We start from the raw sequence: 22223 nt of genomic DNA on the forward strand, positions 1-22223 counted from the left end.
ATCTCTGATGACAATTCCAGATCCGGTGAACTGAGTTTTAAATCAGGAAGCCGGACGAAAAACTAATTTTAACTCCCTTTGGCTTACTATTTTAAACCAGCTTGAGATTCTCTTCCCTCTTGGCTCTGGTTTTTTCTCTCTCTGTCCTGGCTCCTGTGCAGCTGAGGTCACCCTTAAGGCGGCAATGTTCCTCATGCATGAATGCAAACCCAGGAACAGTGTAAGGAGGAGGAGAAATCTGGACTCGAGGTCCATGGGGTGAGAATGCAACCTCCTGGCACAGGCTTGGAAGGATGGATTCCTTCTAGGCTTCAGCATAGGATTTTGGAGAGGGATTTGGGACACAGAAAAAGGAATACCTCTTCACAGGGCTACGGGTGGGCAAGTGAGGACATTGACTTGACTCAAATAAGAATGGTCACCTCCCAGATCTCAGAGTCTCCAGATTTCAAGGTGGGAGATGAGGATGCAAATCCTCCTGTTTGGCTGCGCTCACCTCCCAGCAAATCTCCATCTCTACTTGTAGAGCCATAACTTGCCACAGTTTGCATTGAGTTGTCATTGCAACTCACAAAAACTCTGCCGTGGGGATCTATGCAGTTGTTTAGATAGCTCCTTTGTCCTCCTCTGCTTTTGCAGACTTGAGCCTATTTCATTTGATCGTGTCTCTGGGCTTTCCACTCCACCAAATGCCTCTGAGGAAGTAGGCCCAAGTCTATGAAAGGTCATGCTACCAACCTCTGTCTTTCAGTTAGTCTCAAAGGTGCTGCAAGATCCCTTTGCATTTAAACAAACAAGTGTCACTACCCATGGAAGTTCCATTTAACTCTTGGGAAAACTGTGACTCCTGATCATAAAGTCCTTTTGTGCCAATTGCTTTTGCCACATCTTGTGGTGGTGAGTTTTTATTATGACTGATGAAGCCAGTATTTATTTCCTAGAACAGTCCAGGTGCTAAAATACAAAACATGGCATTATTATTTCTTTTTTTCTCCTCGGTTGTAGAACATGGCTTCTCTTTTGAAGAACAGGGCGATTCAGGCTTCTGGTTTGAGTCTGGTCACAAAACCAGTCTGCAGAACATTTAAATTCTGCTCTCTTGGGTGTGAGCAGGCAACATTTCTCAGTTTGGCTGCTCACACCCTGGAAACAAGAATGCAACTCTAGTTTCTCTGGTTTATTTTTAAGGTTGCATGCGGAGGGGTGTTGAATCTAAACTTAAGACTTCAGTCCCATTGCTAGTCAAAAGCAGAGTCAACCCACTGAAACAAGGGAAGTTCACAAACTTTCCATTCTTTCCTTTATCACAGCTTGTGGGTTGCCTGGGTCATGACTGTCCTGAGTTCGAGGGACAACAAAATATGATGTCACAGGGGCGGACCCTAGTGATGTCATCAAGCATGAGACATTAACCACAGCTGCATAAAGTCTGCCATTGAAATCTGGCTGGAATCCAACATCACCATCTACATTTTGTAGTTTTATGGCAGTGCGGTGTAGTGGTTTGAGAGAACAACAACATGGATTTCATAGGGTTTCCTTAAGAAAGGAATCCTGAGTTGTGAAGTCAAAGGCTTTCATGGCTGGCATCCATAGTTTTTGTGGGGTTTTGGGGCTATGTGGTTGTGTTCTGGAAGAGTTTATTCCTTATGTTTTGCCAGCATCTGTGGCTGGCACCTTCATTGCAAAACGTCAGGAATAAACTTCTAGAACATGCCACATAGCCCGAAAAACCCACAAAAATCCTCTGAGTTGGTTTTGCCAGATCCTTCCTCTGCCACATAAGGCTTTATAGGACAAAACCAACCCTAATTTGGACCAGAGAGGTTTTGGATAGTTGTGGGAAACTGGCAAACTTCCCAAAGCTGGTGGACTCACCTCACCCTTGGGAGTGATGGGAATCTGCAGCTCCATGTGCTAACAGAAGTTTCTGAGCACTTTGCAAAGACAGCCCCATGTAGGGCACCTTTTGGTAATCCAGATGGGGTTTTTCAGCAAGCCATGTACCACCTTGGCCAGATCCCACGTCTCCAAGAATGGGCACAGTTGGTGCATTACCTTCAACCAAGCGTTGTGGGATGTGAGAGGCTGAAGGACTTGCATGCCTGTAGAAACAAGCCCTTGGTGTGAACTTGCCATCCTCCTTTTCTTCTCCTCCTTTTGTAAAACAACAACAACAACCCGATTTACGAAGTGTTTTGTTTTGTTTTGCTTCACGGCCTGCGGTGTCCTCCTTGTAAAGGACGCAGGAGTAAACCTCTCTGTTGTGGCAACTGCAGTTTAGAAAACAATCTCGGGACAAAAGGTTCAGCCGGCAGAAGGGGTTTCCGCCCCTCTCATTCTATTTATTTTTAAGGAGCAGGTGGTGGAGAAGGAAAACTTTTTTTTACCAATTTAAGGAAGAAAAAGCAGGGAACAGCATGAAGGAAACCATGTTGTATGGTGTGTGTGTGTTTTTCCGAACCCAAGGAATTGTCCTTCCTTGCACAGAACAATTCTCCTTATCTCTTTCCGTTGTTGTGAGTCACCGTCTGACTTGCAGTTGGCTTGGCAGAAAATCCCAAATTGTGGCTCCTGCTGAATGGAGATACCTTACTTGCCCTCTCTTGTTATTGTTTAAAAAGAAAAAAGGAAAAACAGGATCCCAAATCACCCACCTGCAAGTTGGTTATTTGTTGTTGTGTTGTTTAAATGGGATTTTAAAGGTATTTGTGGCCCTGTGTACAACGTATTTGCAGCCTTCAAGTCAATTCCAACAACCCACTTCAAGGGTTTTCTTGGCAGAATTTCAGGGGAACTTTGCCATAGCCTTCCTCTAAGGCTGAGAGAGTAGGGCTTGAGGTCACCTAGTGGGTTTCCATGGCTGTGAGTGGGAATTTGAACTCAGATCTTCTCTCTCGGCTTCCAAGGAAGGGAAAGGCATACCCCTTCTGAACAAAATCTGCCAAGAGAACCCTGTCATAGGGTTGCCATGAGTTGGAAACAACAACAATTGCTCATGTGTGTGTGTTGTGTGCCTTCAAGTCATTTCTGACTTAGGGCAAACCTATCCTGAGGTTTGTTGTTTTTTTGGCAAGATTTGTTCATAGGAGGTTTGCTATTGCTTTCCCTTGAGGCTGAGAGACATTGTGGCTTGCCCAATGTCACCCAGTGGGTTTTTTGGCCAGGCTGGGAATCGAACCCTGGTCTCCAGAGTCATAGTCCAGCACTCAGACCACTATAGCTGGTTATTAAAACAGAGAGAAATCAGATTTGGAAATTAAGGCAGATAGCAAAGGTGCCAATCCCAGGAGAAATGAGAGGATTATTTCTATTTAAATATTTAGGAGGAAGGGATAATAAATAATAATAAATAAATAATTTATTTATATTTCCCTCATTTCCCAGTTGGATCGAGGTAGGGTTAGAATCTAAAATACAAACATAAAACATGGCAACATATTAATTTTAGTTAAAAAACCAACTTTAGCAATAATGGATTACAAAACAATCATAGTCAGAGGAGTGGAGCAGTTAACTCTTATATGAGATCAAGCGGAGTTGCCCGTCGGAAGAGATCCGCCTTAATTGCCCTCCTGAAAGCATCCAAGGAAGTAATAAGATGGATCTCTTCCGGGCTATTTAATTTAGCCTCTTTCTTTTAGCTACAGGGCAGATGCAGAGGAAAGTGGAGGGTGAGCCCTGGCGCCAAGCAACTCAGAAGGAAAATTTAAACTCAATAAGTAAATACATAACCACCATCACCCTGCAGAGTCTTTGCAAGTTGTAGCAACAGATCAGTGGATCCTTGCAAACTGTAGTAGGCTACTGCTCAGCTGGGTGAGCTGGAGAGTTACATCCAGCCCTTTCCTCTTATCTGGATCTGAGCCCGGCAAAACTGGGGAACTTGCACCCTTATCTCCTGTCTGGAGATGACCCAAGAAAATTGGAAACTCGGGACTAGACGCTAAGATCTGGCAAGCCTGCATCTCGTGTTCTTGGACCCAGCCGGGCACATGTTTCATGGCTACTTCCGTCTCTCTGTGTGTGTTTTTTAATTGATTTTTATTGTGTTGGCCTGCAACTCCTTCCCTCCTCCTCCTCCCCTTTCCCGCCTTTCCTGGTTTGACGCGGTGTCTTTTGGAGTCCTTTGTTTGTTCTCGGCTGGGCCTTTCTTGTTTTTACAGCTGCCGGGATGTGTGTTTGGGAACCCTGAGTTTCTTTCCCGCACCATTCTGGAGTTTGTACAGGTGCCACCCTCCATCTTGGCTTCCCTGATGGCTCCTCGGCCAAACAGCTCCCATTTCCATTTCCAGATCTAGGGAAAGTCACTTTTTTTCTTTATTTGGATTGGAGATCCCTGAATCTGGGCTTTGCTGGTCGGGGATTCTGAAAGTTACAGCGCAAAAAAATAACTGAGCTGCATGGGACACTTGTGTGTACAAAATAACTTTTTCTGCAGAGTATAATATTTCTACAATGCCATTTTCTGTACAAAACAACCATGTGGGAATTTTGTGCAGAAGAAATCCAGAATCGCAAATAGGCTTCACAAATCGCATGGCTATTCAGATGCTTTCTTGTGTCTTGCTGCATGGCTGAGGGTTAGACTGGGTGATCCTTGGGGTCCCTTCCAGCTCTTTCGATTCTATAAGTATTCTTATTTATGGTATGAAATTGATGTTCTTGTACATCACCGTGAGATCTTACAGGGTTGGAGATAAATATTTTTCATTCTCATCAGAAAGAGGAAATGGTACAGTTGGGACACCTTGATGTGAATTGGGAACTAACACATCACAACGGTTTTTGGGTCCACTTTGGTTCCAGGTGTTCCTGATGCCTTTCTTCCCATTTTCTGCATTAAATATATCAGTATTGCATACATAAATTAGTATTATTCCAGGTAATTTCATCCTAAAAGGTGGCTTTGATAAAGCAGAGATTTTTGTATGCCACTGTAGGGGACAGTTTCTACTTCTTGGTTGCAACTTACTTCTATGGAGGACTTATTTACACACAGAAGAGTCTTCTTGTTGTTGTTGTTGTTGTTGTGTGACTTCAAGTCATTTCTGAATTATGATGACCGTAAAATGAAATTTTGAGAACCAGTGTGGCGTAGTGGTTTGCGCATTGGGCTACCATTCTGGAGACCCGACTTAGTGACCTTGGCCAAGTCACACTCTCTCAGCTTCGAGGGAAGGCCATGGAAAACCTCCTTTGAACAAATCTTGCCAAGAAAACCCCATGATAGGTTCACTATTGGGCCAACGTAAGTTGGAAGCGACTTGAAGACACACAACAACAATAACAACAACAGCAAGGTGAATTTAGTGCAGGGTTTTCTTGGCAAGGTTTGTTCAGAAGGATTTGTGGAAAGGGAAGAGTGCTGAGTGCGAAACCAACATGCTTGCCTGTCTGTGGAAGAATTTCACCCATGTGGGTACTGGCTACGGGGAATACAGCTTAAATCTAATTATCAGTTGCCTTACTTTTATTGATCCCCTCCCATTCTCACTCGGTTGAGGCCCCTTTTCCTGGTCCAATTCGCAGCCCGATTAGGAAGCCAAAGCGGCTTAATAGGGAAGTCTTTCTCATGGCTGCCGGCTGCCATCTTCATTTTAAATCAAATTAGTGCCCTTCCACCAGTTCCCTTCCCACCCCCAGCCCCCTTTTGAAAGGAGAATCCAGACTGCTGGTGGTGTGTTTGAATCCAAGGGAGGTGGAAATTCATTTTTTCCTCTTCAACATCAACTGCAATGATAGGCAATTTTGGGGGGGTTCGGTGGGCAAAATGGGTGTCTTAAAGGATTGCTGTAATTATATATTCCTGGATGGCAGGGGGATGGACTACATGGCCTTCACCAAGAAACCCTTGCGACAGTTGTGGTTTTAAGTGTTGGAGCAGTCCGCCAAGAGACCAGGGTTCGAATCCCCACTCAGCTATGGAAATCCACTGGTAACATTGGGCAAGCCACACTCTCTCAGCCCCATGGGAAGGCAGTGGCAAACCTACTCTGAACAAAGCATCATCATCATCATCTAATTAGCTTACTTGCTAATTAGCTTACTTGCTGTTCACCGCTATGATCTTTGGAATAGCGGTATATAAATAAAACAAATTATTATTATTATCATCTATTTACATAGCGCTGTAAAATGTTACACAGCACTTTACATACAAAAGTTAAAAATAGAGGTAAGACCTGCCAACCAGCGTACGATCTACAAAGCAAACGAGTTATAAAATTAAAGCATCGCATAGCAAAATACAGACAATAATAAAATAGTAAAACACCAAGAAGATATTAAAAACCAATGGATCAGGTGCTCATCTGGAACATTTCCTTGCCAAGAAAATCCTGGGATTGGTCCGCCTTTGAGAAACTCAAGAATAGAGATTGCACACTGGCTACAGAGAAATAACACCACAACATTTTGGTTGTTCTGCTGTGTTGGTCGCAATGTGAGGGTGATGACTATAATTGGCTGGAGGAAGGTAAAATGAAATAAAAATGATGGTTTAAAAAATCCATTGAGTGACACACTGGCATTTAGCCACGAGGAAAACATTAGGAATGGTTCTGGATCTCTGGTGTGTGAGGGTGCTAGAGCATCTCACATGCACACATACACCTCCAGCACCATAGAGTTAACTTAACTGCTCCAAAGGACAATTGTGGAATCAGGCTCTACTATTGTTTCGTTTTCATGTGGCGATGCACCATTCATTGATCAATTGATTCCCATCAATATCCTTTTCAATCAATCAATCATTGATTGCTTCTCAGCCTTTTGGCTAAGATCAGGTGTAGTGTAATATCCTTTTATTGATTGCCTTGAGTATCCTGCCTTAATTGTGTTTGGAAATACAGAGTAGTACTGTTGTATTGTTGTCGTTGCTTTTCAGCCTGGTTTTGCTTTTAAATAAAATACATTTATCCCGATCCAGGAGCCAAGGCAGCTTATCCGAAATGTTTAAAACCGGGGGGGGGGGGGGGGACTAAAAACCTGATAAATGAGGAGAAATGTTAAAACACAATTGAGGAAGGTGTTACTGTATTTAAGAAAACAATTAAAAGGGGAAATCCATTTTAAAACTTGACAATAAGTTTAAAATGTAGCATGGCTATGCATGCCCCATAAAAAATGCCTCCATGCATACAGTCAGTCAGTTAAGTGTTAATTAATGCCTCTTGGAATAGAAAGGTCTTTGCATGCGCCTGCAGTACCGCCGCTGGCCACTTCTCTTGGGTGGCGCTGTAGAGCAGAAGCTGGCTTTCCGTCTGTGTCTCTTTACGGCACCTTGCAGCCGGGATTTGGCGTGAGGCCGATTGAAGCAAAACCACCAAGCTTAATAAATAATACACGCCTTCTCTCCCCTCCCTCTTTTTGTGATGTTTATTCTGCTTTTGGCCGTCTTCCTTAACTGATTTTGTGACAGTTTGTTTCCATGCCGGCATGCTTTCCAAAGCATGCCTTAGTAACCACGAGGACTAGAAACTTATAAAACCATAACTGCTGATTTCTCAATCGTAATAAAGGCTATTGATCGGTTGATTGATTAAAATGATAACTGGTGTTGTTTTTTTATGGGAGATACCAGCCTTTCTGGGATGTGGTTAGGGCATTGATCCCCAATAAGACTTCTTCCATCCCTAAATGAAGATGTCCTTCAGCAAGTTTCTAATATTGCAGAGAGAGAAAGAGACATAGATAATCCTAAAACCTTAAAACCCTTCTAATTGCTGAGTTCACAATCCCTTGGCTATTCTGCCTGCCTCTTTGCTTTTGGTGCCTAAATTCTTTATTTCTAAATGCTTGGCTGAAATTTTGAGTTCCAGTCACGAACAGTTTCCAGCGTTTCTGCAATGCTAGACGTTTGAGGACTTAAAGGAAGTTTCATGGGGGGCTCAGAATCCCATTTGGGAGGCAATAATCTCATTCACCACCAGCACCACCCTCCATACCTTTGTTTTACTGTGGTTTCTTCAAGTCATTTCTAATTTATGGCAACCCTACCATGGGGGTTTCTGGGGCTGAGAGTGTGTGACTCCCCCAGGGTCACCTAGCTACTTCCTTGAAATCGTCAAACTCTTTTCTTGCTTTCTTTGAATATGGGGGGGAACACTTTGGCCCCGATCCTATCCTGCCCCCTCTTTTGGTGGAAACAAACAGAACAGGTTTACTCAAGCCAGCACCTGCTGGATATCAGACGACAGCATATATCATCCTGACAGACAGGCAGATGTCCGACAGGCAGGCAGATTGGGGGTGATGGGACTTGTTGTCCAAGGCATCTCAAGGGTACTCCATTGGGCAGAGGTATTTTAGAGGATCACACAGCAACCATTTAAAAAAGCAATACAACTCTCCGTGTGTGTTTCACAAGGCCAAAAGGATTTTTGTTTTCTTTGTTTGCCAGCTACATATTACCTTCCCAGTCAGACCCCAAAATTTTATTATTACTATTAATAATAATAATAATAATAATAATAATCAAATATGCCAAATGAAATGGGCTCCTTCGTGTGTCCTGCGTGGAAATCCCAGAACAGGGGAGAGAGGGCAAAAAAGAAATCTCTCTCTCTTTCTGACACCTCCCTCTTACACTATTAGTACGTTTTAATTAGAACACAAGCACGGGATGCTTTATGAATATTCATGAGGAGGGTGATTAAGATGCACAATTAATCTGTGGAGTTTCTCTCTTTTCTCCCCCCCAACCCCAATTTTAATAACTCTATTAATGGAATAAGGATTGCGGGGGGAGGAAAGACACTGCTTCTCCTTCTTGCCAGAATGATGTGCCATTTTTGGAAGTCCTCACACGCTGGAAATGGCATCGATTTTATCTCCTCTTTCTATGATTAGATTTTACCAATTATATCTTGCATCTCCTTTTGTGTCTCAGTGATGGTGACAGTACAGGTTGAGGCTCCATTATCTGTAATCTGAAATACTCCAAAATTGCCCACATGGGTGGCTCTGATAGTGACTCCTTTGCTTTTCAATGGTTCAGTGTAGACAACTGCAGGTCCTCCAGCACAATTTTATGGTCAATGTCTGCTGCATGTTGGTCACAGAGTTGCATGGGAGGACCCAGAAATTCCTAGAGAGGTGTTCTCTCCAGTTAAAGAAACTATTTGCTGTTTATTCACATTCATGGGGGTCCTGTGCCCCTAACCCCAGTAAATATGGAGAGCCCACTGTAATGTAACTGGGGACCTTTTTCTCCCGTATGCTCCACCCTTGTATATGAAATAATAATAATAATAATCATCATCATCATCATCATCATTTCATTTGCATCCAATATTTCCCACAAAACTGGGCCCCAGTCAGCTTATTGAAAGTGAAACCAAACCTTTATATCTGTAAGTGCCTTAGGATAGAAACCTGTTTGCTGGCAGAAGCCACACTTTCCAAAATGTTTCTGTTTCTTCGCTGTCGTTTGCCATCAAATCGACTTCGACTTATGGCGGCCCTCTCAACGAAAGTCCTCAGACAACACAGTTGTCTGCCATCCTCCTAAATTTAGGACTACAGCTTCCAGTGTGGTGTAATGGTTTGGACTGTGACTCTGGGGACCAAGGTTCAAATTCCTTCTCGTCCATGTAAACCAACGGAGTGACCCTGGTCAAGTCACGCTCTCTCAGCCTCAGAGGATGACAATGGCAAACTCCCCTGAAGCAGCATGGCAAGAAAACCCTGAGAAAGGGTCGCCTTAGGGTTGCCATAAGTCGGGAATGACTTGAAGGTGATGGAAGGAGGGAAGGTATAGACCATCAGCAAAGCAAAAGTTATTGTCTGTGTTGGAAGGATCTGCTTTCCTTTCTCTGGCATTTCCAACGTCCCGAGTTGCATCAGTGCCTCATTCCACCAACGCTCTCAATTCTGCAAAGTAATCACATTGGAGGGAAGGGGAAAGGAGAGGGGGAATTTTTTTTTGATTAGAAAACAAAATCTAAATGAGAGTCATGCATATTCATTAGGTGTGGAGATTAATATGCATAATTATGCAAATTAGACAGCAATTAAACACCAATTCTCCGGGGGAATGATTAACACAAAAGGCTTTCGGGATGGAAGCGTGCAATTTTGAAAGAAGTTTCTGGTTAAATGAACAGCAAGGGGAGCGGAGGAGAGAAAGAGAGATGAGGATGGTGCATTGCCCATAGTAATAAGCATTTTTTAAAATGGTCTGAAGCACGCATACACAATAAGGAGTGTGCAAGGGCACATTTGCACACTTGCCTCTCTGTCCTGCTGACATTCATTGGTCTATATATTTTAGTGTTCACAAGACCAAAACACTTCTGGAATGGGACCACCATTTCATTTTGCCCTCATCCAGTTCCACTTTGGAGCAGGGTCAGGGAGCAAGATCTTCCTTTTGTGAGAGGGAAGCATTCTGCACATGCTTAGAGCACTTTTGCATCCATTGCTTGATTTAAAAAAAAACAAATCTCTTTCCCCCCTTTTCTATAAGAAGAGAACTTTGCACTGAGTCCTATGACGGAAGGAGATTTTTGGAAACAGAATGCACCAATCTTTTCTGCAAGGCCCCTTGGCCTCTTAGATTACACACAAAAGTGCATGTAGATGATTTGCAATGAAAATCAAGTTTCTCATCAGACATCAGCATTTTCTCCAAAGGAAACACATTCTGTGCACTAGAAATAATATTCCTGCATAGAAATACTAATTTATGTGTATAAAACACTTTTTCCTACAGAGAAAATGCTATTTTCTCTGCAAAATAACCACACACGAATTTTGTGCAAAATAAGTGTCAAATTGCAAAAAACAAACTTTGAAAACAAATTTCTCTTGACTATTCAGGGGCTTTGAGGAACTCTAATGTTGTCTGGCCACATGTGTCCAGGTTTTCATTTGTGAAGCATTGAAGGATGCCTGTCCTTTTGCTTTGGACTCCTGAACCTGTATTTCTAAAGGCTCAAATGACATTTTAAATTACTGCAATGCTAGAAATTTGGGGACTGATGGAAAATCTCACGGGGGGGTGGGGGGGGAGGCAGGACTCTTATTTTGGAGAAACGGAGCATTCATTTTACCTCTCCCCCCAGCTATAGCTAGAACTAACCTTGCCTTTGAAGCTGAATTCCATCTGGAACATTTGCAAAACAGGAAACGCTGGTGAGGTTTGGTTTTCTTCATCCAAATATTTTTCTGTTTGCAGAAGGAAGAGTTACCTTTGTCTTTTGAAGGTGCTGCTGAACAAAGTGACACTCTTACTATTTTTATTAATTTTCTCTCTCTTTTTCTCTCTCTCCAGCAGGCTTGGATGAACGGCCAGCCTCTGGTTCCTGGGCACCAGGAGATCAGAATAACTCCACGTTTGACCAAGTCAGGGTAAGAACATAAGGGAAGCCATGTTGGGTTGGACCAAAGGACTGGCTAGCCCGGCATTTGCTTTGCACACTGTGGCCAATCAGGTCACTCTGGGAAGCCCACCAGCACAACATCCACCATACTGAATTTTCCATTGACCAATACACAGGAAAGCTTTGGTACTGATGGAAGGTAATAGTGTGATGGTCTTCATAAATTGCAGTTGACTTGAAGACCCATAACAATGGAGCCAGCATGGTGACTTGGTTTGAGTGTGGGACTAGGACTCTGGGAGACCAGGGTTCAAATCCCCACTCAGCCTGGGTGACCTTTAGCAAGTATACTCTCTCAGCCTCAGAAGCAGGCCAAAGTAAGCTTCCTCTGAAGGGAATTTTGCCAAGCAACTCTTAGCAGAGAGTCACCATAATTCTGAATTGAGGTCAAAGTCCATAGCAACAATGAAATCAATCCTGGCAGATGTATTTTGCAAAAACTGAGTAGCCTGCAATCATTCTTGAGTGCCTGTACACAGGGAAAGAAAGAGTGAGAAGACATTGTAGGGGTACCACCTGGAGCCTATCGGGTCACTCTGGGCAAGTCGCTGTTTGCAAAACCAAACTAACATTTTCAGACACATACATTGATTAGGAAATTGGACTATTGCACCACCTGGGGGGGGGATGGATTGACCAAGGGCTTTAGGGTGCCTCCTACATGTTTCTGTTTCTTTCTTTCTTTCAGCAGGGCTATGGCGAAGGCTCACACTACAGCGAGCTTAGGGACCTGCCATCGCATAATAGCATATCTTCGTCCTCATTCCTGGCATCTGGGATAGTAGGTAAGTATCCTCGTTGGTTGAAATGTTTCTGATCTAACGTTATGTTCAGAGGCGGGATGGCTCTGCAATGTAGAAGTGGTCTAGAAAGAAAGGCAGTGGAACCTGATTTATTCCTCTGCCTTCTTTTCTTGGAAACTGTTCAGTACAGTCGGCCCTCTATATTCAGGGATTATAAGCAGAGTATAAACAAATAAATTAATAGATTGAGGATACTGTAGTGAAAAATGATGACAGATCAGTTCATAAGCACTGTGTCCTAAGAATGAGGAAAAGAAAGAAGTAATTTCCCAAACCCTTGCTGTGTTTTTGTACTTGCAATGGCCTTCCAAGGCATGTAGTATATGGTGAGGAGAGGTATGTGGTCCCATGTAGGAATTAAGTTCCGGTAACATCTCCATCTCAGCCATGGAAACCCATTAGGCAACCTCATGCTCTCTCAGCCTCAGGCTGGCCATGGCAAAACCTCTATGAAGAAACTTGCCAAGAAAATCCTGTGATAGGTTTACCTTAGGGTTGCCATGAAATGACTTGAATGCACACAACAACAACAACAACATCTCCTTCCCCACGTCGACTTATCCTATCGACTTCTCCCCCGTGGTTCTTGAACCATGTTAATCCTTACAAAGCTTGTGGGGTGGGGAGAAGCTTGGGGGAGGGGTCGGTGGACAGATTACCGCTTGTGGGGTGGGCTTCGGTCTTCCATTTATCCTTCTATGTGTAGATGCCATTCCGTACAAGAATAATAAACTTTCTTGCCTGAAACGGTTGAGGTTGCTCTAACCGCTCGATTTCCCCCCTCTCTCCTCCTCTCATGCTGAGTATTTGTGGATTAACCGATGGCAAGGAGATGCATTTGGGGCAGGGAGGAGTGAGACAGCATTGATGGAAATGGTTTAACTCGTAAGGAGACGGAAAAAGCCTCCCCACCCCGCCGATCTCTTTCAAGTAATTATTTCTAGCAATTAACTCCTTTTCAGTGCCAAGGTGGCTAATCTAGCCGGCATTGTGACTGGCGAACAGTCTCGGACAATAGTTTTTAATCGGTTCACGGTGTGCTCCCTCTTCCCACCCCCTCTTTGCCGACGCTGCCTTTAATCTCTGTGACTTATCTCTCCTCCTTCCCAGCCCTCCCCCAGCCAGGAGTTGCATACTTAATAGAATGATTGGATCTGGAAATGTCATTCTTATTTCAGAGGCCCCAAGCAGACAGAACGTTTTAACGTTGTGTTGCGGAGGCGGAGAGAGAGAGAGTGTGTGTGTGTCTTTCTTCTTTTAACCAGGTTGCTTGTGTTCCACGCGTTACAGTTTTTGTATTTCTTCTTAACCTTGTTTGTTTGCAAAGGGCGCTTGCTGCCACTTTGAGGCATAAGTGTGCCAAAAAAGTTGTAGCACAAGCTTTTGTACAACATTGCTGCACATTTGAGATGTGACTGTGCAAAAGAAGTTGTAGCACAAGCTTTCATACCAGACTACAAATCCCAGGATTCTGTAGGATGGAGCCACTGCATTTCAAGTAGTGAACTGTTTTGATGGACCACCATTTTGAATAGCTCTTATATATATATATATGCGTGCAAAGATGCAAAACCTCTGCCAATTTTTCATATCCATGTGTCTTGGCATCACCTCAGTCTCTTACGTTGGGATGAATTTTCAGCCAAGTGATAGCTGCTGTCAGTGCATGGACGCTCCACAATGGATCAATGATGACCTATGCCCCAACTCATATATATATATATATATATATATATATATATATATATCCCACCATTCAAGTCTTCTGTCACACAGACAGATGCACAGCATTTTCTCCTATTTCATCCTTCCTGCAGTTGCAGTCAACATTTCTTCACACCCTTCTGGAGTTGTCAAATGTGTAATTTTTATTGTTATACTATTAATTTCTTGGAAAGTGTTAGTCAAGAGGGCAGAGCAGCACTCAGGGATAGTTTGGAGTGGTGGAGGAAGAAAGGATGGATCCAGTTGTGAGTCCTTTCATTCGCCATAGATGTGCGCATCCATGCACTGATTTGAAAGCATCCGTGTGTAGGAACTCCCCGTGGGCTCAGCAAACCGCCTGGATAGAGCACACCTGTTCTTTATGGATGACATACTCCAGCAAATCCAGAAAGATGAAAAACCTCTACCAATTTTTCATTTCCATGTGTCTTGGCATCACCTCAGTGTCTTATGTCGCAGTGGATTTTCAGCCAAGTGATAACTGCCATCAGTGCATGGATGCTCCACAATGGATCAGTGATGAACTATGCCCCAACTCAGTGATTGATATATATATATATTCTAGATAATCTGTATTTATTAATTTAACTTATATCTCACCATTTGGCCTTTACAGAACCCAAGGTGGCTTATGCCCAGTGTTTTTTTTAAAAGGTGCAGCTAAATGAACTATATATACAAAAGATTTATTTTTAAAAGTAACATTTAAATAATTCTGATAAAAACAAACTCAAAACAGTTTTAAAACCGATAACAGCACAGCTACATAACAGTTGTCTCTCCGTATTCACAGGAATCAAACCCCAGCGGATACAAAGGTCCCGCTCAATGTGTCTTGTTGGTGCTGTTTTAAAAATGTATTTAGCATGTTGTTGAAATGGTCTGTTGACTGCAATAAAACAAAATATGTTTGCAACATCAGGTGTGACTTGGACATTGGAAGAGGGCTTCTCAAGGTGTTTGCATAAATGCTGGTTCCTTTCTCCCCAGCACCCCACAAATGAAGCTTGGTCAGACTCTGTGAGGAAGCCAGTCCAGGCTATTTTAGTGTCAGTGGATGGAAAGGGGGCGCCCCGGTGGCAAATTTAGTCCCTAAACCGCTTTTGAAAAAATTAGGTCAGTTAAAAGATTTGGCCCTGCGACCCTTTGACCTCGTGTTTACTTAACGCTAAGCTGCTAGAGTGAACCAGGGGAATGTGGGAGGCAGAAAGTCCGTCTGTTGTGGAATGGAAACGCATGGCTTTTCATGCGCTCCTGTGGCGACAAAACCCCAGGTGGTTTGCTCAGAGCTCAGGGAGTTCCTCTTGAAATGAATAGGTTTTGGTAGTGATGGTGTTCATTGTCATTGTCATCTGCCACAGTGGGATATAAACAAAATAAAATACCAAATTGTAATTACCGTTACAATGCTGAGACCTAGAAGACACAGTCAGGAACATTATTGTTAGTTGAGGGGGTTCAGGAAGGAAATTACTTTCACTCTTGGAAAAGCAGTTAGTTGCAGGTGCCTCTGTGCATCATATCCAGTGGGCACAGAATGCAGCTAAGTCTGTTTTCATGCAATGCCATGGTTTAGAGATATCCATTCACATTCCAGCATATTTGGCATCTTCTGTGTCCTTTTTCCTTGGCAGGTAATTGCGAGGTTCCCTTTGGGCTGTGTCCACTCCTTGATTTGTTCTGAACATTATAGAGACCTGGGGGATCTTGTAATCCTCACAGGCCTGTTCTGAGTTGAGGGGTCTATAATGTTGATAGCAAATCAAGGAGCACACATGGCCCGGTGTGGATCCTGTAAACACATGAACACTAAAATGTGAATACAATCACTTGAATCCTACAATCACCTGAATGTTGGAACGTGAACGCAATTACATGAACACTAAAACATGAACACAATCACTTGAATCCCGCAAACATGTGAATGTTGGAACATGAACACAGTAGTTTAAATCCCACAAACATGTGAACACTAAAATGTGAACTCAGTCACTTGAATCCTGCAATCACATAAACACTGGAAAGTGAATGTGATCACATGAACCGTGCCATCACATGTATGCTGGAACCTGACTGCTTACGTCCTGCAGGGTAGAGGGGATGATGGGAGTTGTAAAAAGCAAGTGTTTCCTCTCTCTGTGACAGATGCCAGCTAGCCAGCTGATTCCCCCGAGTCTGGATGCTTGGCAAACTTGTTTCCTCTCTTGTCTTTAGGGAAAGGCACGGAAAGAGGCGCCTACTCATTTGGAAGGGAAGCGGGCATGCCGGCTCTTAATCAGGTAAGCCAAGCGGCTTCATCTCCCTTCATGTGTATAGCTTTGGTGTTGTTGTTTTTCAAATGTCTTGAATATTGTAGGTGATGAGCATTGGCAGAATGAGATCAAAAGCGTTTCCCTTTGTAAGACCTGGGCTACCAACTGGGCTTAGGGTGGGCAAAGGCCAGCCCTGAGGATACTATGTGGCCATTGAGATGGTTTTTCTGGCCCCTGCACCTTTCCTGATTCTCCATTTTTGTCCCCCCTCTTCTCTTCTTCCACAGACAGACAAAGACCTTTCTACTCAAAGAGGCATTTAATTTAATTTAACTTTAATTAATTGATTGATTAATCACTGGGAGTCATTTTTATTGGGCGAGTTGCTGCTGCATGTTTAACTTTATCTTTTAAAATGATTTTAGTCTTTTTAGAAAAAGTAAAATTAAAAGGTCCCAGTCCTTGAAGCTTGTGAGAGCCAGCTTCAAAGATTATATTTCTCTCTTATTCTAGGGCCAAAACACACTGCATAAATAATCCAGTTTGACACATTTTAACTGCCCTGGCTCAGTGCTAGGGAATTCTAGGGTCTTTTGTGAAACATTTCGCCTTTTCTAGCATGGAGCTCTGGTGCCACTACAAACAACAGTTCCCAGGATTCCCTAGCACTGAGCCAGGGCAGTTAAAGCAGTGTCAAACTGGATTATTGTTGCAGTGTGTTTTGGCCCCTAGTTGTCTCCTTTGCATAAATGGGAATACCTAAAGGATGGGGAAACCCTCGTCTTTCTAAGCCTCCTTGTCGGCTGACCATTGGCCAGAGCTGTGAAAAATTCTCTTTCTTTTGGAGGGAGGAGGGATTACAACTCCCAGCATCCTCAGACAGATGCCCCTACTAGTAGAGGGATTCTAGGGTTAGTCGCTGTCCAGTAAAGGAACCTAATTCCAAATTCTTTGGCTGCATTCACACTGGACAAATGACCTGGTTTGGCACCGCTTTAACTACCCTAGCTCAAGGCTATGAAATTCTGGGAGTTGGAGTTGGTTGTGGGCCCAGAGCAAGGCAGAGCTCCGCTCTGGGCCCCACAACATACTCTCAGTATTCCATAGCCTTGAGCCAGGAGGCTGAAAAGTGGTCCCAAACTAAGTTATTTCTCCAGTGTGGATGCTGCCTTTGTAAAATTAGATTATGTGCTGCAGGCAGAGGGATAACATTCGAGAGAGAGGAACTTTCTCGAGTATGATTCGAATTGGGGGCTGCCGGGCTCACATAGAGCTGCTGATCAACTCTTGCCCAGCATAAAGCGGCCCTCCATTTTGGAAACGTGTGAGACATCCTCTCCCATCCCGCCAGCGCAATCCAAAGAGGCACGCCTGCACTTGTGAATTTTGCAACTCTTGAATAACAAAACACCCCCCCCCCCAAAAAAAAACCCAAGTCAAGAGAAAGAAAGGAGTTCATTTAAAAAATCGAGACCAGTTTCCCTGTAACTTTCACGGCGTATGTTTTCCCGGTGTGTTTCCGCAACAGCTGTGCAGGGACAGCTCTCTGAGACGGATTGGATTTTAAGTTTTACAGAAATCGGAGCAGGAGACTCGCCAGCAAACTCTGCATTTTAATAATACAAATTCGTCTTTCGTTTGAAAATTTGTTTTCCTGGTGGGGATGAAACAATGCAGTAGGAAAAGGGAACAGGGTCAAACAAAAATTCACCGGGGGAAAGAGAGACCTTTGCCAAACCTAAGGTTAAGTCAATTTCTTGGGGGGATGGAATTGCCCTGAGAGGCAGTGCAGTGTAGCGGTTGTAGCGCTGGGACTGAGATTTGGGCTGTATCCGCACTGCAGAAATAATCCACTTTGGCACCACTTTAACTGCCATGGTTCAATGCTGTGGGATTCTAGGAATTGTAGTTTTGTATGACATTTAGCCTTTTCTGTCAGAGAGCTCAGGTGCCACTAAAGTCCGAGAATTCCATAGCATCAAGCCATGGCAGTTAAAGCGGTGGCAAACTGGATTATTTCTACAGTGCAATACAGCCTAGGAAAACTTCAAGGTTGGCGATTGCACCATTCTGTTTGGTTTTTCTTCCACTTCAATTTTTCCCAATTCTTTTTTCTTCTTTCCTCTCCAGCAGCCTGGCTTCCTGCCCAGCGAAATGGGGATTTCAAGTCCCAGCACGCTGTCCCCGACGGGGGTGAAGGGAGGCTCTCAGTACTATCCGTATGGGAACAACCCTCGCCGGAGAGGTGCAGAGAGCAACATAGGTACGTGGGCCTTGGCTCCAGGCGTCAGGTGGAGCGGCCGATCTTGGGTGTTGTGCCGGTGGTGGATCTGAGATCGGGGCAGGGCAGTGCGGAGATTGGGAATCTCCTGGTAGATCTCCAGGTGGCTTACAGTAGATCTCTCAAGGGAAAGAGCAAGGGAAAATAAAACAACAACACCAAACTTTGTCCTTTGCTGATTGTTGAACTCTTGGCTTCGGTGTTCGACATCTGTAAAATGGGTGAACTAATGGATATGGTTGGGAGGGTTGTGTGTTTTTTACAGTTTTTAGTGCTTCCTTATGATCCGTGCTCTCTTGACGTTTTATAAAAAGACCACAAAACTTATACTATCATAAAATTAGTCTTGTAGTAGATAAAAGAGCCGGCAATTTTGGATTTGGGAATAATTTAGATTTCAGAATTGTGGGTAATGGAAACTGGGCCTGTAATACTTCCACAAAGGAATATTATTTTCTGCGCAGAAAAATACTGTTTCCTGTGCAGAAGATGCAAAAACACCCATACGAAACTTTGTACAGAATAAGTCCCAAATTGCGAATAGTCTTCAAAATCCTGTGTGGTTTTTGAAGGTTTGCTTGCAATGAGAATAAAATTGCAAGAAACGTACATAAGAGTTATATCTTTACCAACCAGCGGTCCATGGCCCAATGCGGACACTTCCTTTATTCTCCTTCTCCCCTCCTTCCATTTCCTTACTTGCCGAACCAGTGTGTTGCCATCTTTGAAAGAAGGCAGGGGGCGGCAAAGGGAGGGCGACAGCTGCTGTGGAGGCGCATTCCCCCAAGACCCTCTTTTGAAGCCCACTCCAACCTGCTGGCTTATTATGGGATGGAGCGGAGGTGGTGGTGGTTTGCCTCTCTGCTGCCTCCAGGAGAAAAGTCTCCCTCCACATCCTGGCATCTGGCATTCATTGACGGAAAGGAATCCCAGGAATGGAGACCTGTTAGAGAATTTGGCCATGTGGCTTTCCCTTTCTTTCTTTCTTTCTTTCTTTCTTTCTTTCTCTCGTTCTCATATTCTCAGTTTCCCGCACAACGGGAAGATGGGCTTGGGTTAAGCAGATAACCAAAGAGATGATTGGGAAGAGGAGAAAACAGAGTTTAGAAAGTGACAAGAAGTGGCAATAATAAATAAATAAATAATGGAATTTGGAGTTAGAAGAGACCCCAAGGCCCATCCAAACCACCTCCCTTCTACCATGCAGGAAAACAGAGAATCCTAGATTTGGAAGGTACGCCCAAGGGCCATCCAGTCCAGCCCCCTTCTTCTGCCATGCAGGAATACATAGGATCCTAGAGTTGGAAGGGACCCCAAGGGTCATGCAGTCCAACCCTCTTCTACCATGAAGGAAGACACAATCAGAGCATCCCTGACAGATAGCCATCCAGCCTCTGCTTAAAAACCTCCAAAGAAGGAGACTCCACCATTATATAAAAATAATAATTCATTTCCATTACTGTGTTTGGGAAGAGACAATTTTGATGTTCCTCCTCATTATAGTGTGAGCAAAGGGACTTCTTTGATTTCTCATTCCTTTTCCATGACTTTCTGCCCAGATGGGAATTGTGCAAGGCATCCAAATGTTGTTGGGGAGCAACTCCCAACAGCTCCTAGTAGGGGATGCTGGATCTTGCAGTCCAGACATATCTGGAGAGCCGCACAATTTCCACACCTGTGCCAAAAGGAACTTTCCCTTTCTTGGTGTTGGCAAAGCCTTGGGTTGAAATTTACAGATAAGGAGTTGGATTTCTTAACACCCCAGATCTTGTTTTGAAATTGCCAAGGTCTTTGAATGCATGTGAGAGCCAGTGTGGTGTAGTGGTCTGAGTGTAGGACTAGGAAACTGGGAGACTAGGGTTCGAATCCCTGCTGGGTCATGGAAACCCACTGGGTGACCTTGGACAAGTCACTCTCTCTCTCTCAGCCTCAGAGGAAAGCAATGGCATGACTCCAGTGAATAAATTCTGCCAAGAAAAGCCCATGATGGGGTCACTGTAAGTCAGAAACGACTTGAAGGCACACAGCAAGTGTGTGTGTTTGCATTTGTCCTTCTCCACAGCCAGCCAAGACAGGCTCTTTCTCCTGCCTGGTTTCCTGACCCACAAACTCCCTCCTCCCCATGCTTTCATCCATTTCTCTTCCTTTGAAATAATCAAATCCACCTGTTTGGGGCAGCAGGGTCTTTCCATAAAAGACCCCCTCCACCACCAGTATCTCTCTCTCTCTCTCTCTCTCTCTCTCTCTCTCTCTCTCTTTCTCTCTCTCCGCCTGCGGGGTCTTTGCAAGCAGCATCTGGGCTTGAGTCCCCCAGACCTGCAAATTCCCCAAAAGAAGGAGAAAGAGACTGTAAGTAGGATATGAAAATCTGGTTTATACAAGTATATATATATATATCATAGTGAGCTAGTATGGCATAGTGGGCTGAGTGTTGGACTAGGACTCTGGAGACCAGGGTTTGAATTCCAGCTCAGCCATGGAAACCCACTGGGTGACCTAGGTCAAGTCTCAGCCTCAGGGGAAAGCAATGGTAAAGCCCCTTTGAACAAACCTTGGCAAGAAAACCCCATTATAGGGTCACCATAAATCGGAAATGACTTGAAGGCACACAACAATAACGAACAACAAACAGCTGGGAACCCAGAACACCTCCTCTGAACAAATCTGGTCAAGAAAACTCCATGATAGGTTTACTTTGGGGTTGTCATAAATTACAAATGACTTGAATGCACAACAACCCACACATACAACAGGTCATTGAGTGAAGTCAGTGGTTCCTGGGGATGACCTCTTTAACAGAAGATTTGGTACCAGAAGCAGGAATAGAAAGAATGGAAAGAATAGGGTATTCTAACATTTTTACGGGGTGATAACAGTAGACGTTGACACCCACGGTAATAAAAACGAGCAATTATGAAGAACGAAAGACAGAGAAAAGACACTGAAACTAGGAAAACCAAAAATAGCTGCAGCACTTTGCTCAACAAAATACCAAAAGTGTGATCATAACAAAGGTGCATAACACCACAGTGTTCACATTCTCATCACAGGACAGCCAGAAGCTTCTACATGAACATCCCCTCAGATATTCATAGAACCATGGAGTTGGAAGAGACCCCAAGGGTTATCCAATCCAGCCCCTTCTGCCATGCAGGAACTCACAGTCAGATCACCCCTTGTGACATATGGCCATCCAATCTCTCTTTAAAAACCTCCACCAAAGTAGACTCCACTAAATTCAAGGGAGTGTGTTCCACTGTCAAATAGCCCTTACTATCAGGAAGTTCCTCCTAATATTTAGGTGGAATCTCTTTTCCTCTAGCTTGAATCCATTGGTCTGTGTCCTAGTCTCTAGAGCAGCAGAAAAGAAGCTTGCTCCATCCTCATCCTCCGTCCTCTTCAGATATTTAAACAGGGCTCTCATATTACCTTTCAACCCTCTCTTCTCCAGGCTAAACTTACCCAGCTCCCTAAGTTGTTCCTAATTCTCAGTAAGCTTCCAGGATTGAGCAAGGATTCAAACCCTGGTCATCTGGCCAGCTTCCAAACCACTATATCACACTGTTCCATCTATTTGTCTAGCTATAGATACAGAGATTAAGATATGTAGATGGATAGATAGATATAGATGCATAGCTATTGATATGTAGACAGATGGATATATAGACATATCTGTGGCTAGTTGAATATATAGATATTCCTAGACAGATGAATGGATGGCTATGGATATATAGATAATGGGTGTATGGAGAGATGGATATAATGTATATGTAGA

At 43.8% G+C, this 22223-nt stretch overlaps 1 protein-coding gene across 17 annotated transcripts in view; it reads left to right on the forward strand.

Moving 5' to 3' along the window:
* Nucleotides 1–22223, forward strand: part of TCF3 (transcription factor 3) — a 68941-nt gene that overhangs the window by 22464 nt on the left and 24254 nt on the right. For 6 of the 17 annotated variants that reach the window (XM_089535489.1, XM_089535496.1, XM_089535497.1 and 3 more), the window contains 4 exons: nt 11279–11355; nt 12076–12172; nt 16130–16194; nt 18298–18430. In XM_089535489.1, coding sequence (XP_089391615.1) covers nt 11279–11355; nt 12076–12172; nt 16130–16194; nt 18298–18430 — 372 coding nt within the window. The remainder of the gene's footprint in view (nt 1–11278; nt 11356–12075; nt 12173–16129; nt 16195–18297; nt 18431–22223) is intronic. The other 11 variants (XM_089535493.1, XM_089535498.1, XM_089535502.1 and 8 more) reach the window with 5 other exon arrangements.

The sequence above is a fragment of the Sceloporus occidentalis genome, unplaced genomic scaffold (genome assembly GCF_023333645.1).
Source record: "Sceloporus occidentalis isolate IW3139 unplaced genomic scaffold, rSceOcc1.0.p SCAF_8, whole genome shotgun sequence".
Lineage (NCBI taxonomy): Eukaryota > Metazoa > Chordata > Lepidosauria > Squamata > Phrynosomatidae > Sceloporus > Sceloporus occidentalis.